At 43.8% G+C, this 17,387-nt stretch overlaps 2 protein-coding genes across 2 annotated transcripts in view; one reads left to right on the top strand and one right to left on the bottom strand.

Annotated features, from left to right (window-relative positions):
- The window catches only part of lrrc17 (leucine rich repeat containing 17), a 31,401-nt gene extending 22,321 nt beyond the window's left edge, over positions 1-9,080 (bottom strand). The window contains exon 1 of the mRNA XM_068004992.1: positions 8,955-9,080. The gene's annotated coding sequence lies outside the window, so the exon portion shown is untranslated. The remainder of the gene's footprint in view (positions 1-8,954) is intronic.
- LOC137341652 (F-box and leucine-rich repeat protein 13-like) overlaps positions 1-17,387 on the top strand; it is a 239,183-nt gene that overhangs the window by 126,497 nt on the left and 95,299 nt on the right. The window contains exons 8-10 of the mRNA XM_068004991.1: positions 4,465-4,517; positions 7,460-7,560; positions 8,885-9,014. Of these exons, the coding sequence (XP_067861092.1) occupies positions 4,465-4,517; positions 7,460-7,560; positions 8,885-9,014 (284 nt within the window). The remainder of the gene's footprint in view (positions 1-4,464; positions 4,518-7,459; positions 7,561-8,884; positions 9,015-17,387) is intronic.

Genomic DNA, 17,387 nt, shown 5'->3' with positions numbered 1-17,387 from the left:
TAGGTGGTGACAAATCAACAGCCAGTTTTACACACCACCCGATTGTCTTTTCCATTGACATCAAGAAATCCGTACCTTTTTGCCGTATCTACTCCTGGAAAAGCTGAGTGGAGCAAGCCTGGTGCCTGCTCTGCTCAGGGCAGCCCAATTTCAGGAAGGGGTCCCTCATTAGCATTTGCAAGGAGTCTAATACCTATTTTAGACTGACGCCAGGGAAGCTTCTAGAGCACCCGAACCAAAACAGTATTGGATGTGTTTTCGATGCTGTTCGGGTACGGGAGGTTGGCGCCTTAAATTGAACCTCTGTGCCCCCGTTTTCCGCCTGGAAAAGTCCAATTTCTACCCCAATATATTGTGTTAGTAATATAATTATTCAGTATACTGACTGAAGAAAATATTACACTCCAGAAGCCAAAATGTAAAATTTTAATTTGTTATCTATTGAAAGATTTTAATAAAAGTAGCTGTATGTTTTTTTTAATAAATTGTTGGTCCTGAATTTCCTGGAGAGTTGCGCCATTGTTAAGTTGCATCTACATTTTATGATGCAAAAGTCCCAGGAAATTATACCAATGGGAGCTCTATCACTTGAGGTCAGGAAATTGTGCGCAGCTGCATTTCTTAAAGATCTGTGACTGCTATTTAAAGGGCTAGTACAGTTTATTGGCTGGTAAGGAAATCACTTGTCGAACACCTCCCCTTCCAGATTGTGCATTGGAATTGATTCCGCAGGAAAGGCCTTTTGAGGTCTCCAGGCCCCCCTCCCCTCCCACAGGGGAATTGTGCAGTCAGCTTGGGAGCAGATGACCTATGTCCAATACCAAAGGACAGACCAATAAATGAGAAAAAAGTTTAATAGCCTCAGAATGTCTTTGAAGTGAGGGCAGCCAGTCATTAAGTATCCAAATAGGTAGGCAAAGTATATATATTACAAAGAGTTTTCTCTCATCCAGGGAAGTGGCCTAGACCCCCGAACATGAGGGCCTAGAAATTTAGCTGTGCAGCATCCATTTTTTGGGCGCGATCGGATTTCTAGGCTGAGAATTTAAAAACAAAATCTTTTAGTATTGACCCCTTTTGTAAGGAGGTCAAGAGGAGCTGAGAACATAAGATAAGAACATAAGAAATAGGAGCCATACAGCCCCTCAAGCCTGCTCTGCCATTCAATAAGATCATGGCTGATCTTCAACCTCAACTCCACTTTCCTGCCCGATCTCCATATCACTTGATTCGCTTAGCGTCCAAAAATCTATCGCTCTCAGCCTAGAATATACTCAACGACTGAGTATCCACAACCCTCTGAGGTAGAGAATTCCAAAGATTCACAACCCGCTGAGTGAAGAAATTTCCTTAGTCCTAAATGGCCAACCCCATGCCCCTAGTTCTAGACTCTCCAGCCAGGGGAAAAAGCCTCTCAGCATTTACCCTGTCAAGCCCTCAGAATCTTATATGTTTCAATGAGATCAACTCTCATTCTCCAGAGAATATAGGCCCATTCTACTCAATCTCTCCTTATAGGACAATCATCTCATCCCAGGAATCAATCCAGTGAGCCTTTATTGCACCGTCTCTAAGGCAAGTATATCCCTCCTTAGGTAAGGAGACCAAAACTGTACACAGTACTCCAGGTGTGGTCTCACCCAAAGCCCTGTACATTTGCAGCAAGACTTCCTCACTGTTGTACTCCAACCCCCTTACAATAAAGGCCAATATTTGCCTTCCTTATTGCTTGCTGTGCCTGCATGTTAACTTTCTGTGTTTCATGTACAAGGACACCCAAATCCCTCTGAACACCAACATTTAAAAAATATTCTGTTTTTCTGTTCTTCCTGCCAAAGTGAATAACCTCACATTTCCCCACATCAACAGTTAGAACAACTGAGAATCTTCTAAATTAATGCAGATCGTGGCCCCTTTAAATCCGGCAGGCTCTAGAGTGCAGATCCAATCCTGCCAGGGTTCTACTAGCAACGTTGCCCATCTGAGGGATTTCTGTGCTGCTGCAGTTAAGATTACATTGGGGTCCTAAATGCATCATAGGACCCCGATAAACATGATATTCGTGAGGCTCCTGCCTCTCTGCAGCAAGAGCCTCGTCCTTGCAATGACTCGCCCTCATTAAAATGTCATCGAATGAGAACGCAGCATGTTGGAGCCGGTAAGTACACGTGGCCCATTTTAATCCATTGCCCAACCCTTACCTGCCTGCTGGTCGGGAGAGTGTTAAAATCAGGACCAGTCTTAGTGTGGGTGCGAGTAGGAGTGGGGTGAGCGGGATAGAGGATTGAGAGAGGGGGTTTGAGTGAGCATGATTGAGAGAGGGAGAATAGAAAGGGTGAGGGTTGAGAGACCATGGAAAGTTGAGAGCGTGGGTTTGATAGGGGGAGGTTGAGAGAGAGGGGAGATTGAGAGAAACTGAGTTCAGAGAGGAGAGTTGTTGAGAGAGGGACAGGTCAAGAAAGACAGAGAAGGGCATGTTAAGAGATAAAGGGGCGAATTAAGAGAGTGATGGTTAAGAGAAAGGGGATTGAGGAAAAGCGGTTGGAGAGAGAGAAAAGAGGGTGTTGAGAGAGGGAAGGAAGTGTTGAGATGGAGAAAGGGGAAGTTGGCAGAGCAGGAGTTGAGAGAGAGGGTGTTGAGAGAAATAGGGGGGATTGAGAAAGAGACAGAGGAAGACACGAATAGAGAGAAAGACAGTTTCCTCGTTCTAATTTGATTTCTGTTTTGGAAAAAACAAGTTGAATTTTGAAAGTAAACATAGCCTCTGACTGAAACAGATAGAAGGGGTGGGTAAGAGGATGAAGGGAAGGAAGCTGGGTGAGGGTGAGGGGGCTTCAAGCTTCTCACAATCCACTCTTGTTGGGGGGGAGCAAATGGGAGTGGGGGGAATGAATGGAAGGTTAACGTTAAAGTGAATGACAGAAGAACAGGAGGGAAAGGGGGAATATAGGGTTGAGTGATTAGTTCAAAGGGGAAAAGGTAGCATAGTGATTGGAGTAAAGGGTGGTAGAAAGAGGAAGAGGTGGGAAGATGAAGTGGTAGGGGTGCGACGGGAGCAAGAAATTGGGGAAGGATGAGATATTGGGGGAAGGGATAGGAAGGGAGCCACTGAGAGCCATATTTTTCCTGCAATCCCGATCCGGAATGTAGCTTGCAGCTGTTGGTGGCTCCTTTCCCACCGCACCAAGCTATACCACCCACCATGTTCCATCCAAAAGGAAAGAAGAAAAGAAAGAGTGAGAGTAGAAGTGGACAGAGAGTGAATAAGATTTAAAGAGAGAGAAGCAGAAAAGAAAAAGGGACAGAAGAGATACAGAGACAAACAGCAACTCAGAGACATCAGAGACAGGTAAGAGAATAGCCATATTCTCCAACTGACCCTGTTAAATGACACAGAAGATTGATTAGTAATATATTGAAATCTTACGTCCACATGCACTTCCCGTCAACTTTTTCCATTTTAAGTTCCTATATTCACATTTATAATAGAAACTGCCAATGTAAAACCTCCTTTGAAATCATCGACCTACATTCTGGATTGGGGGCAGGCCACAACACCATCTTTTCTGGCACCCTTGCACTGAGGCGCCAACCAGTGTAGGATCCGCAAAATAAAGCAGGAGGACTGGGACGTCCCCTGCTGCCTCATTTAACTACTTTGTTTGATCCTATGTCTTTTGCAGGTCCAGACCAAGCTCAGCACCCCATCCCCAGGAAAGTACAAGAAATCCAGGGCAACATTAAAGATGCAGAGACCTAGCAATCTGAATAGCCACCCATTTATCTTGATCTTTGCTTCTGGGGAATTGAACATTCAGGGAAATCAGCTCTTTTATGGCAACGTTTATAATGGGAAACTCTATCTAAACATGTTAAAATTTATGATGGGAATATAACCTATATCAACATGTCAACATTTTGCTCTGATGGATTTTCGATGAGTCACTCAAAATGCATTTTGAAAAAAAAATTCAATTGCTATTTTTTCTTAGAAATTTCTAATGTACAAAATAAGGTTTCAAACAAAAGAAAAATTTCAAATAATTACATATTTCACATTAACATAATTACATTTATCCATTGATTTTTCTTTTGCTTCTTTTAGAACCTTCATTAAAGTTTTACTTGTAGGTCTTAATCTCTCCTAAATGCCAAGGCATGAACTTGATATTTTTGCCCAGAGCAGTCACAATGTTAGCTGAAGGCAGATCCTGCAGTCTGAGTATGTGCAGTCTGCATTATTTCCCACAATACACAAATGGAGTTTAACTTGTTCCGTCGTTGATTGTAGATTAGTGGCCCTGATGCTATCCGTTACATGGCATAAACACTCCTATTGTTATAAAACAGCGTATCTTCCATCTCACCATGAGTAACACCAAGAGACATCTGGTAGTATATATATTTTTTCACGTGAAATGAATATTTGCAGTGTGTTGTATAATTTTTTGTTGTGTATTTCAGGTGACTGTCGAAATCTGCAGGATCTAAATTTAACTGAAATTGCAACTTTAACTGTAAGTCTAAAACTTATAGCTCAAATTTCTTAAGGTGGTAATTCATGCTGGGGTACAACTGCACAACCTCCAGTACCTAGCCCAAATGGCCATGCTTCATGTATGAGGGGAATTTTAATTCTCCCTCCGCTCGATGGGAATGGTGCAAGCGAGCAGTTAAAATAGAGAAGCTCCATTTCCTGCTCCGTTCTCACCAATTTCAGATTTTAATACTGCTGGCTTGGTAGCAACCGCTGGACTCAGACTGTTTACTCATGAATTAATGCAATTGTGGTCCCATGACATCAATGGGACCCCGATTGCAATTGTGGTCCCATGACATCAATGGGACCCCGATTGCATTTTAACCCAGGCCTGAGTGGGGAAGCTGCTGTGGCTTTTCCACAAAACCAGTTGGGCAGCTGTCAGAAGGATAAAGAAGCCCTCCAAGGTAAGTTAAAAACTTTTCTTTGTGGAGCCAGGAGGAGCACGAGCTTCCTCTCCCGCCCACCGTCCAGCTGTCACTTTCCATCTATTTGTGCAACTGACTGACAGCATACAGATGATGCCTCGGAGGTAAAATACTCCAGGCCTCAAGCTTAACCTTTGATTGTGTTTTGCATACGATCTGCTCCCTGCCTGCCCAAAACCAGCTGAGGGTTAAAATCTTACCCTAAGAGCAGACCTAAGCCTTCAGTAGTCCATAATGCAGGGAGCTATTGCCATTGCTCATCATTGCTACAGGTGCTGAGTATTACTTTATTTCCCCAAAGCTTCACGTGACAAAACGTTGCAGTGTCTTGCACTGAAGTGCTGCACTGTCAGACTGTGTGTGAGGGAGTGAATTAATGAGTGAATAAGGAGATATGGAAAGAAAAACAAAAAAGATAGAAGCCATGAGCATGAGGGAGGCTTCTCATCTCATCCTTCCTTCCCAGTACTCCATGGTACTCTCCTCATAGGAGTCAAGGGTTGCAGCTTTGGTGACCCTCCTCCTATTTGCATGTGCTGCCTCTTGTTATTTGCAGCCTCTCCTGCAAGCAAATAGAAAAAGGACATATATTGGAAAGATGTGAGAGAAGATTTGTGCTACCTAGGCGCCCAGGTCCCCAGCCACCTTCTGTAAGTATGTGAATACACAGCATCTGGGTATCTTGTGCTGGCAGTGTGTTTGGTACTTGTTGCTTACAACATTTAATGCCACAGGGTCAACACATTGATATGGCAACATTACACAGTGTCCAGGAACAACATGAGCATTCCTTTGCATTCAAAAAGATGAACAATTGGCAAAGTGTAGTGCATTTCTCCCTCTGTGAAGGTGATATTTGGAGTAAAGTGCAGTTCAAATTTAATGTAAGGCAACATTGTAAAAGTTAGTCACATGTCAGCACACTTATCTTGGCAACCTTACATAGCCCAGCAAATTTCCTTCTCACCCGCTCCCAGGTTTGGGCCACAGATGAGACAGTGTTCATTCTCTCTGACACTGCTGTCCATGCTGCTCTGTATTGTGGGTGACCCCCCCGCCCCTTAAAAAAACACTCTTCTAAGCAGAATCTCCAAAGTTGTGTCACCAAGTGTGGTTGTCCTCATCCCTTATCTGTCTCCAGCTATTTACATCCTGAATTGCAGCACTGTTTTAAGGGCAACCAACAACCCATTAAGAGGTGTGATGCCTTATAATGTGCTGCCTGACCCAGTAACACTCCCAGTGCATCATGCACTGGTGCCAGGAGCATCAAATATTTATTATAATGAGCTGACTTTGCATTGTATCACAGGTCAGCCTCTTGCTCCATTGCACCTATAATGTCTGATGCCTAGCAATCTGAAAGCTGCTGCACTAGGACTGCATTAATCCCTCCACCCATTATCACATTTCACTTTAAGCTTGGACTGTCTGGAGCCTGGACTTCTGTGTGGCCGTTTGCAATGCTGCTCTGGAGTCCAATTAGCTAACAAAAGACTGCTCCTGCCAAGTTTCCCTCCTCCATTTCTCTTGCTTGCTTTAATTCTCAACGCATCTCTGTCTCAGATTACCTTCCATTCCTTGTTTTTCAACTCCTATAGAACTTTATTTGTTCTTTCTCTCTTTCTGTCTCTCTCTACCTGCTGACCACTCAATCACAATCAGCCCTTAATTTCCTTAAGGATTGCAACCCTAAAGTTTATCAACGTCATCACCGACTTCCCTACCTAATGGGAGGAAATACATTTTGGATATTTTGGTTCTAATCTCAGTATCTACGAATCTATCTTTTTGATTTGCTCTGATTGTTTGCCAAGGCAGCAACCCAATCAGAATCACAATTTTCTTTTCCCACTGTGCATTCCTTAATTTTTAGCATGTTGCAAACCTACAAACCTGGGACTAGGGGTGATGTCTGGACTAAGTGAATTTAACTTCTGGGTTATTTAAAAAAGTTTCTCTGAGAATGCATAATTTTAGAATTTTTTTACGTTTGTAGCATCATCCATTTCCTTGGAAAATCTTGGAAGCCATTTTAAAAGCTGATAAATAATACTCTGAAAATAATGTCTGCATTTTCCTACCTGTGGGCAATCATTTTTTTCCACGAGGTACTGTAGCATAGTTTCCTTAGATAAAAGAGCACTTAAGTGGAGTGCAAACACTAAGATGACATCAGCATTTTGTACTATAATCCACATATATAATATATGCCATGATACAAATGATCCTTTCTTAGGTGTTTTACACCTATGTGCAGCATTATAGAGGACCTGAGCTGTCCTGTTGAGAAAGTTCTATGTGACACAGCTGAAACTTACAAAGCAGGAAACCAGAATAGCTCTTATCCTGGACATAGCCAGAGCAAATCGTTACTAGATTTACTCAAAGGGGCAGTAAGGGGCAGTAAGCAACATGTAATACGTATGTAGGTTTACTTTGGAATACTCATAACATTTTCACCCATCTGATTTTTTTCCCCCTTATTTAGGATGAATTTGTGTCTATGGTAGTGGAACAGTGTACTTCACTTCTGTACCTGAACCTGGCTTACACTGCTATAAGTGATGGTACACTAAGGGCATTATCAAAGTAAGTTGCACCTTTACAATTCTGTCTCAGCTACTGTACCAGACGTTTACAGCCATATCTAGCTAATCTCAGATATATACCATAACCACTTTATTGAACACTTCACCTCTTGCATTTCCCTATTTTCTTCCTTCCGTCCAATTTAACCATCATATTGACCTGGTAGAAACCTGTGTTAATGTTATCAATGATGTCACTTGGTCGATCTGTCAATAGGTACACTTGAATGATGAGGGAAGGGATCCTGAGTAATTTTTTCCTCACCCTGACAAAAGTTTGACAATAGACACTTCACATCAAAAGTAATACATTGTGTCCTAGCTCTTTAAGATATTTTGACATAAGGGGCAATATAAATGCTAGTCTTATTTATTATTATAATTTGGTCTTTAGAGGATGCCAAAATACAAATGACAATTGAGAACAGTATTTGGACTTATGTCTCTAATTTTAAGTGCAGTGCTTTAGCATTGTAATTACACAGCTCCCACTTTCATTTCAGTACTGTGAAACATGCCAGATTGGGTAATTAATATGCACACGGTGAAACAAATTCAACATTTATTATATTAACAAGCCTTGTTTTACAAAACAGTTGCATCAGTGCTGAACAGAATAATACTTCAAGTAAATTTAATACAACTCCTTAGGATACCCTAGGAACTTCCATTATTTTCAATTGGACTCCATATTGAAGGCTTTCTTGGCAGGAAAAGGGAAATAAAAGTTCTATAAATAATACTGGATGTCATTAGGATCAATGGTTACCAGACTAGCTCTGTTCCAGATGCTTTGTGGTTGGATTAATTAAAAACAAATGTAAGACATGCAAGTCATGTACTGATAGTACATTTGTTATAAGACAGAAAACTTGTCTTTAAAACTAGTTTTTAAGTCAGGTTTTGCTGCTTTTTAAAATGTAACCAGTAATCCTAGTATGCACTTTTACTTTAGTTACTGTATTTCTCACGTTTTTTTTCTTGCCTTTGGTTCGGTCTCCCATTTTACTACTGACTAATATCTAGAAAAAAAATCAATGATCTGTAAACCTGCTGCATTGCTGTTTATTGTAAGTTTAAGTGAACAACTTCAAAATACTTGAAGATACTCAATGAAAATTTAACTGCATGTTTCACTCTTCATTCGTGGATATTACATCACTTAATATTGTTCTGTTTCTGATTTAATGCTGCCATAAACTACAGCTTGAAAAATTCCAGCAAGCAAGATTTGCATTGTAGATGCCTATATTAGCTCTCCTATCCTGTGCCTTAATTATGATGTAACTGAAACACCCCTACTTCTTTCTTTGCTTTCTTTTAAGGTATGGTCTGAATCTACAATATCTGAGCCTAGCGTACTGTAAGAAATTCACAAATAAAGGTTTGAATTACCTGGCCACAGGGAAGGGCTGCCACAGGCTCGTCTACCTGGACATTTCAGGTTGTACTCAGGTTGGTCTATAGAACTTTGTGCTGTACTAGAAACGATATTCTTTGAGCATCTGTGTGGTTTACGGTCCCAGTCCAGAGCAGCAGACTGAGTAATGCAGGAAGGGGGAGGGGGTATTGAGCTGGAGTTACAGAATTCCAGCTGCCTAAAAAAAATTGTTTCCTCAGGCTTTTGGCAAAATTCCAGATGGTTTTCAGGCCAGAAATATTGAATTCCCTCAGACAAAATCCAGTCTGGTTGTTAAAGCCATATATCCCCTTTTATTCTATTTCACGTTAGTAGTGGTTTGCAGCTTTAGGAGCCGAAAATCCATGGCACTCCCACCGTAAGTCTGGACACGGAGGGTTCTGACCTTCCCTGCCAGTTTCCACTGGGCCTGGTTTGGGGCAAAAACTTGGTCCAGCCCAAATAGGGTTGCCAATGTCAGGGGAGGGAATTCCCAGGCCAGGAATTTCCTCATCCCTAGCCTGACAGAACAGCAGCAGCTAGTATGCTCAGAGAAAGGAGGTGTACCAGCCACTGTGCAAGTTGAGCACACTTTTGGGTCGAGGGCTAGGTCGTGGCCCAAAGAAATGTTTTCCAAAGATTATTTTCTTTAGCCACACACACCTCCCCCTTTGGAGTAGACAGCCTCCATCTCAGGCAGGCACTTGCACACCCACTGGCAATATTACAATTAAGTAACCTCCTCCTGACCCTGCATACTCTGGAGAGAGCAACAGTAAAGGTAACCAATAGGCACAACCCAACACTTATGCTGGGATGATGACCCTGTGGGGATTAGTATTCAGTTCAAATGCCTTAAATGATTCTGATTTCATATTGTGAAGACTAGTTGTGTTTAGCTCCCCTCTCCCCTCCATTTCTCTACACACGACATAGAAAAAGATTCTGCTCCACCGCTTTGACTGGCTATGATTGTTACTTAGCTGCATCCATGTTCTGAAATTGTATGCCTCTGTTGAAGGAATTATGTTGGGTTTAAAAATTTAGATCTATCAAGAAAGGTTTTTTTCCTTTACTTTATGAATCTCAGTAAATAGTGTGCATAGTATTTTGCCTTACAATTGCCTATGAAGGCTCAAAGAAAAGGAAGCTGAAAATGTGGTTGGATGAAAAATATAATTCCCCAAAACCCAATCTCCATAGCTTTTGTTTCTAACATGCTAATAATATTATTCATAAATATATTTTATGTTAAAGGGGAAGAGCTGAATGTTTTTTTTCAATGTGAGCTCTACTATTCTAGCACAAGAAATTGAGGAAGCCAGTTTCCAGGTTTTATTTATTACAGCCCTCATCAGAACTTTCAAACACATGGGCCTAAATTTTAACACAGAGCCGGGAAGAGGGCAGGTGGGGGTTGGGTTTTAGATTTTTAACATTTTTACTGCCCTCTCCACCTCCAACCTACCCGTTCCTCCGAGTTAAAATTTAGGCCATGGACACAGTAGTTTCTGCTTAACAATATGATGTAAACCTCTCAGGAATTCAAAACACCCAACCAGAGCTCACATATGTTACTCACAGCAGGAATAGGCAGGAAATAAGCTTCTTGACCCCTAAAACATACACAAAGATCTGCTGATTTGGAAATTTGTGAACTAGAAAAACAAGAAAGATGTGTTTTACAAATACTACTCTGGATGATGGCAGACATGATATGACAAAGCAGTGTTATTCTCTTGCTGGGTTTGCTGAATGATATGCTCTGTTAACAAATTATGAGCTCAAGAGGTGTGTGCTTCAATGTTTGAAACTGCTTCAGTATTTGGAAACTGCAGTGTGGCTGTAGTTAATTGGATTCACTCTCTATTCTCTCCCTCCCCCTCCCACTAATGATCTGAATTGCTGGTTTTTGAAAAACTTTCAGGAAACTGCCTTAACCTATGTCAGAAACTTGGAACCTTTTACATTATTTACATGCCAAACTAGAAAACTAGTAAAAGCTTCAAAAAAGCTGACACAGACAACAAAAAGCTGACATCTTAAGAATTCTTAGCTTATGATGTGCGAAAACAAGTAGTTACATAGGCTTTGTAACAAGTTGTAGTTATACACAACGGTCATGAATTTCCACGGAACAAGTCTTTGGCATGGTGGTAGCATTCCTACCTTTGAATTAGAAGGGGCAGAGTTTGAACTGGAGTGACTGGGGGATATGAACTGGAGTGATTCTGACTCTGAATTCTAAGTTGATGGAATACTCACGTCCGGGTGCCCCCCTCCCAATTATATGCCCATAAAACCCTCCAGCTATATAGGTCTAACCATCCCATTGGCTGGTATAAAGATGGTTAAGGCTATGGAAGGACTGTCCACGTTGCGCCCAATCAGATTTTTAATCAGCCTCTGAATCGTTCCACTATTTTCCAAGGTAAGAGTGTGAAGATATGAAAACAATAAATTTGTGAGTGTGGCAGTATGCTCTGGAATTACTCTGGGCCTCAGCTTCTGCTCTGAGTATCTCCATCTGCCCCAAACAAGGTTACCAATGTTAGATGTTGGTGAGAAGTGGACTCCTTGGTCCCAGCCTGGTGGAAGAACAGCAGTGATATGCCAGGTGAAGGTTGGCGTACCAGAAATTGGAAGGGAACAAGTGGGGACCCTCAAAGAAATGTAAATTATTTTAAAAATGTATTTAGAGGCCGCTGGGGTTTCCAAAGATAATTTAGGGAAGGACCAGCAGCCCACAAAGCAGCCAGTCTCCGATTCTTGTTCCTGCCCCTCTGCAATGGCAGGTGCTCAAGGGGCGTCCATAAGGGTGAAGGCCCCTGACAATGATATTTAAATGAGGTGACCTCCCTTGACCCCACATACTCTGATGGCATCAGGAGAGGATGTCACCAATGGGCGCATTCTGTCCGCCACTTCTAATGAAGTGTTGGCCCTACAGATTTTCAGCCCCAATATTTCTTTACTTGTCTTGCAGGAAAAATACGTTGATTCTCTTCAAAGCCATCCGTTCCCCAGTTTGATTGTCATCATTGCCTCCCAGATGAGGGTGCGTAGTCAACTTTTCTGCCCCCTTTTTTGGACTTGGGTCCAGGGAGAAGGATGTGAAAAACCTTCCTGAAGATGCACCGTCATTCACTCTTACCCTCCCAAACACCAGTTCAGAAATATTCACCCTGCACAGTTTGGACAGTGGCCCCAAAATTGCACGGGATGCAATCCTAGCAGTTACACCAGGATCGTACTTGCCAGTGCCCTCCAGCACTGACCCCCAGATTATACAGGATCATGGGAATGCTCCTAACTAGCATGAGCCCAGCAGGCGTCCGCTCTACTAAGGATACATTTCAGACACCTGCCAACCTACAGAGGTCAGGAACTCTAGTGTCTGCTGCTGTCTGGGAGAGGGGTTCTCAGGTTCTCTAAGAAGCAAACAAGTGACATGCATGATCCTGAAAATTGGGTGGGTTCTACAACAGGTGGGCAATCTGCTCCACCAGATTACTGCCGAGGCAATAAAGTTCAAATTAGCCCCCTTTAATAAACACAAATTTCCAAAAGCAAACAAAAAAACCCTCATTAAATGTGCAGAAGTTCATTATTTACAGTTTCCAAGTTTTGTATAGAAAAATCCTTGAACCACATGGCTCAGAGGAAATTTTTTAACTGAATTTTTTAACCAAAGAGGGAAGTGGTTTACCATGTACCATGATTGACATGGACAGCAGCCAATCAAGAGTACTCTAATCATTCAATCTCATTTTACAGCTGTGCTTTAATCTCTTGGAAAACAAACCAAGATCCACGTCAGCCTTTCAACTGAGAAAAATAAATACATTTCTGATAAACAATGTTTTGTCTTCTAAAGATCCCATTTTAACTCCGCGCAGGAATTGGGCATGCAGGCGTTGGGTGAGTAGCAAACCCCCATGACGCACCAGCGTGAGGCACGGGCGAATTTATCTCCCAGGCCTCATTTGAATATGACTGGGGGGTTGCCACCCGATCACGTCGGGAAACGTCGGTCTGCCCAATTTCCCGACGCAATTTCTGGCATGCCTTCCGAGACCTATTTAAAGCGGGAATTAACTTTTTAAAGCAAGGTTGTATTTCCCTGGCGCCAAATTTCTTTGCAGCAGTGTGGCCAGAATTACCTTCACAGTAATGAGACGCGGGGCTTCCCTCAGGTGTTCAGATGCTTCCCTAGAGGTCCTCACATAGGAGGTCAGGGCAAGAAGAGAGGCACTGTTCCCTAGCACCCACAGGAGCATCCCTAGAGTCATTATCTAGCAGGTATTTCACAGAGGTGGCTGACAGGATCAGAGCCAGCAGCATCACCCCCTCTGACTTCAGTGCAGTAAGAGTTTCATGCATTGGGAGGATAGGGAGCCAATGTAGGTTAACAAGGACTGGGCAATTTTCAAGTGAGACTTAGTACAGGATAGGATATAAGCTGCTACATTTTAGGTAAGTTGGAATTTATAAAGGGTGGAGGATGGAATGCCAGCACTGGAATAATTGATTTTAGTGGTAATAAGAGCATGAATAAAGATTTCAGTAACATTAGCGTTCAGGCAAGTTGGAGGCAGCAAATGTAGAGGTAGAAGTCAGCAGTCTTAGTAATGGACAGGATGTTGATTTTGAAGCTCAGTTCTGGCTTGAACAGGATGCTAAGGTTTCACATGGCCTGGTTTAGCCTGTGTGAGTGACAGGGGAGGGGGTGGAGTCAGTAGCAAGGGAATGCAGTTTATGGGGGGCACCAATAACAATAGCCTTGGACTTCCCAATGTTGAGTTGAAGGAATCATGACTCATCCTTGACTGGGACAGCTGTTCCATTGACTGTGAAGGTCACTATGGCATTAGCTTCTATGAAATAGGATTCCTCCAAGCCACTGTACAGGACATCTGCAAGATAAACAAGTCTGCATTCATAACTGTATGAAACAGGTAACTGATGCTATGTTTGCAAGGGTAAACAATTTTATCACTTTCCCAATGTAAAGGAGATATCAGCCTTATCTCTGCAATCTCCACTAGCCCTCTGTTACCTCCCAAACACTAAGCTCCTTTGACTCCTGCCTTTTGTATGTTTCTTCTCTCTTTGTTACTTTTAAACACACCATATGGATGTTAAAGCAACAGTTCTCTTGTTTACAGTCCGGCCAAAGGTCCTGATTTTAACTCCGGGTGAGTTTTGGATGGGTGGGTGACAGGGTGAGTTGGAACTCACCCATTGCAGTAAAAAATACGCCCAAATTATTTTAACTCCAGAGCCTCATTATAATCTCACGGGCGGGTTTCCCACCCAATTGGCTGACACAACATGCAACAATCCACCATTGCAGCCCTCATGGCTCCTGACCATGTATCAGAGTGGTTAATTGGTGACTGGGGCTATCCCCTCCACTCGTGGCTGATGACAGTAGTGAGACTTCCACAGACAAACAGGGAAAACAGATATAATGAGGCCCATGCAACCACAAGAAGTGTTATAGAGTAAACCATAGGCATACTAAAGTCTCATTTTAGGTGTCTGGATAAATCCAGTGGAACAATGCAGCATAGCCCAGCCAGAATCTCCAGGATCATTGCAGTACGTTGCACGCTTCATAACATTGATATGAAAAAATGTTTGGTGCTTCCAGAACTTGAAGGTGATGATGATGATGACAAGAGGGGAGGGGGTGGGGGTTGGATGGTGGAAGCACCTGCAATCCCACAATACATAGAGAGTGCAGAGGAAGGAGAGGAAATAGAATAAGAGACCCAGCTGCCAGAGCAATGGGAGCAGAACAATTGCTTTCAAAAAATAATGGTTGACTCACCAAAATAAACTCACTTCACACCTGCCTTCCCCCCCACACTCTCACAAAGTCATTCACTGTCCAAGGCTTTTGCCAAGTCGGTGAGCGGCGGTAAAGAGCGAGACCAGAGCGGAGATATAAACAGCGCGAAGAGAGCGAGAGTCCAGTCGGTGAGCGGCGGGAGAGAGCGAGACCAGAGCGGGGATAAAAACAGCGCGGAGAGAGCGAGAGTCCAGTCGGTGAGCGGCGGTAAAGAGCGAGACCAGAGCGGAGATATAAACAGCGCGGAGAGAGCGAGAGTCCAGTCAGTGAGCGGCGGGAGAGAGCGAGACCAGAGCGGGGATATAAACAGCGCGGAGAGAGCGAGAGTCCAGTCGGTGAGCGGCGGTAAAGAGCGAGACCAGAGCGGAGATATAAACAGCGCGGAGAGAGCGAGAGTCCAGTCGGTGAGCGGCGGGAGAGAGCGAGACCAGAGCGGGGATATAAACAGCGCGGAGAGAGCGAGAGTCCAGTCGGTGAGCGGCGGTAAAGAGCGAGACCAGAGCGGAGATATAAACAGCGCGGAGAGAGCGAGAGTCCAGTCGGTGAGCGGCGGGAGAGAGCGAGACCAGAGCGGGGATATAAACAGCGCGGAGAGAGCGAGAGTTCAGTCGGTGAGCGGCGGGAGAGAGCGAGACCAGAGCGGGGATATAAACAGCGCGGAGAGAGCGAGACCAGAGCTTACTCTGAGAGCGAGACTCTGAGACCAGCGGCAGAGTTCGGGGTGACGTCACCAGTCAGAAAGTGACGCGGCACAGGGGAGGCAGCTGATTGGTGAGTAGGTTCAGGTGAGTATTTCTACCATTTTACTGTAAGTAAAGTAATAAGAAAGGGAAGATCTGCAGGTTTTATAGCAGATAGTGTTTTTTTTTAGTGAACCTAGGTCCCTAGTATAGTTAACATTTTCTAATTTCAACGTAATTTAAAAGGGGTAACTAAGCTAAGGCAAGTCATGGCAGCAGACCTCGCACCCGTGATATGCTCCTCCTGCAAGATGTGGGAAGTCATGGACACTACCAGTGTCCCTGCCGACCATGTGTGCGGGAAGTGTGTCCACCTGCAGCTACTGACCGATCGTATCTCGGAGCTGGAGCTGCGGGTGGACTCACTGTGGAGCATCCGCGATGCAGAGAAACTCGTGGATAGCACGTTTAGCGAGTTGGTCACACCGCAGGTAAAGGGTATACAGGCAGGAAGTGAATGGGTGACCACCAGGAAGAGTAAGAGATGCAGGCAGGTAGTGCATGGGTCCCCTGTGGCCATCCCCCTCTCAAACAGATATGCCACTTTGGATGCTGTTGGGGGGGATGACTTATCAGGGGAAGGCAGCAGCAGCCAACTTCCTGGCACCACGGGTAGCTCTGCTGCACAGGCTGGGAGGAAAAAGAGTGGCAGAGCTATAGTGATAGGGGACTCAATTGTAAGGGGAATAGACAGGCGTTTCTGCGGCCGCAACCGAGACTCCAGGATGGTGTGTTGCCTCCCTGGTGCAAGGATCAAGGATGTCTCGGAGCGGCTACAGAACATTTTGGAGGGGGAGGGCGAACAGCCAGCTGTCGTGGTGCACATAGGCACCAACGATATAGGTAAAAAAGGGGATGAGGTCCTAAAAGCAGAATATAGGGAGTTAGGAGGTAAATTAAAAAATAGGACCTCAAAGGTAGTAATCTCAGGATTGCTGCCAGTGCCACGTGCTAGTCAGAGTAGAAATAGGAGGATATTTCAAATGAATACGTGGCTAGAGGAATGGTGCAAGGGGGAGGGATTCAAATTCCTGGGACACTGGAAACGGTTCTGGGGGAGGTGGGACCAGTACAAACCGGATGGTCTGCACCTGGGCAGGGCCGGGACCGCTGTCCTAGGAGGAGTGTTTGCTAGTGCTGTTGGGGAGGGTTTAAACTAAAGTGGCAGGGGGTTGGGAACCTGAGCAGGGAGAGAGAGGAAAGCGTAACAGGAAGGGACAGAAGGTATGGAGTAATAGGTAAAGTGTTAAAAAAGGAAAAAGCAGGAACTAAGCGTCACAAAACAGATTTGAAAGTTCTTTATCTGAATGCACGTAGCATTCGTAATAAAATGGACGAGTTAACGGCACAAATAACTACGTATGGGTATGATCTTGTGGCCATTACAGAAACATGGCTGCAGGGTGACAACGACTGGGAATTAAATATGCCAGGGTATTTAACAATCAGGAAGGACAGGCAGGAAGGAAGGGGAGGTGGGGTGGCTATGTTAATAAAGGAAGGAATCACTGTAATACAGAGAAATGATATTGGGACAAAGCATCAAGATAATGAAACAGTTTGGGTGGAGATAAGGAATAATAAGGGAAAAAAAACATTAGTGGGCGTAGTATATAGGCCTCCTAATAGTTGCAACTCTGCTGGAAGAAGTATTAATCAGGAGATAGTCGGGGCATGTAATAAGGGAACAGCCATAATTATGGGGGATTTTAATTATCATATTAACTGGACAAATCAAATTGGGCAGAGCAGCCTTGAGGACGAGTTCATTGAATGCATCAGGGATGGATTTCTTGAGCAGTATGTAACTGATCCTACAAGGGGGCAGGCAA

The sequence above is a fragment of the Heptranchias perlo genome, chromosome 24 (assembly GCF_035084215.1).
Source record: "Heptranchias perlo isolate sHepPer1 chromosome 24, sHepPer1.hap1, whole genome shotgun sequence".
Lineage (NCBI taxonomy): Eukaryota > Metazoa > Chordata > Chondrichthyes > Hexanchiformes > Hexanchidae > Heptranchias > Heptranchias perlo.
This window is presented reverse-complemented; position numbering and strand designations above follow the sequence as displayed.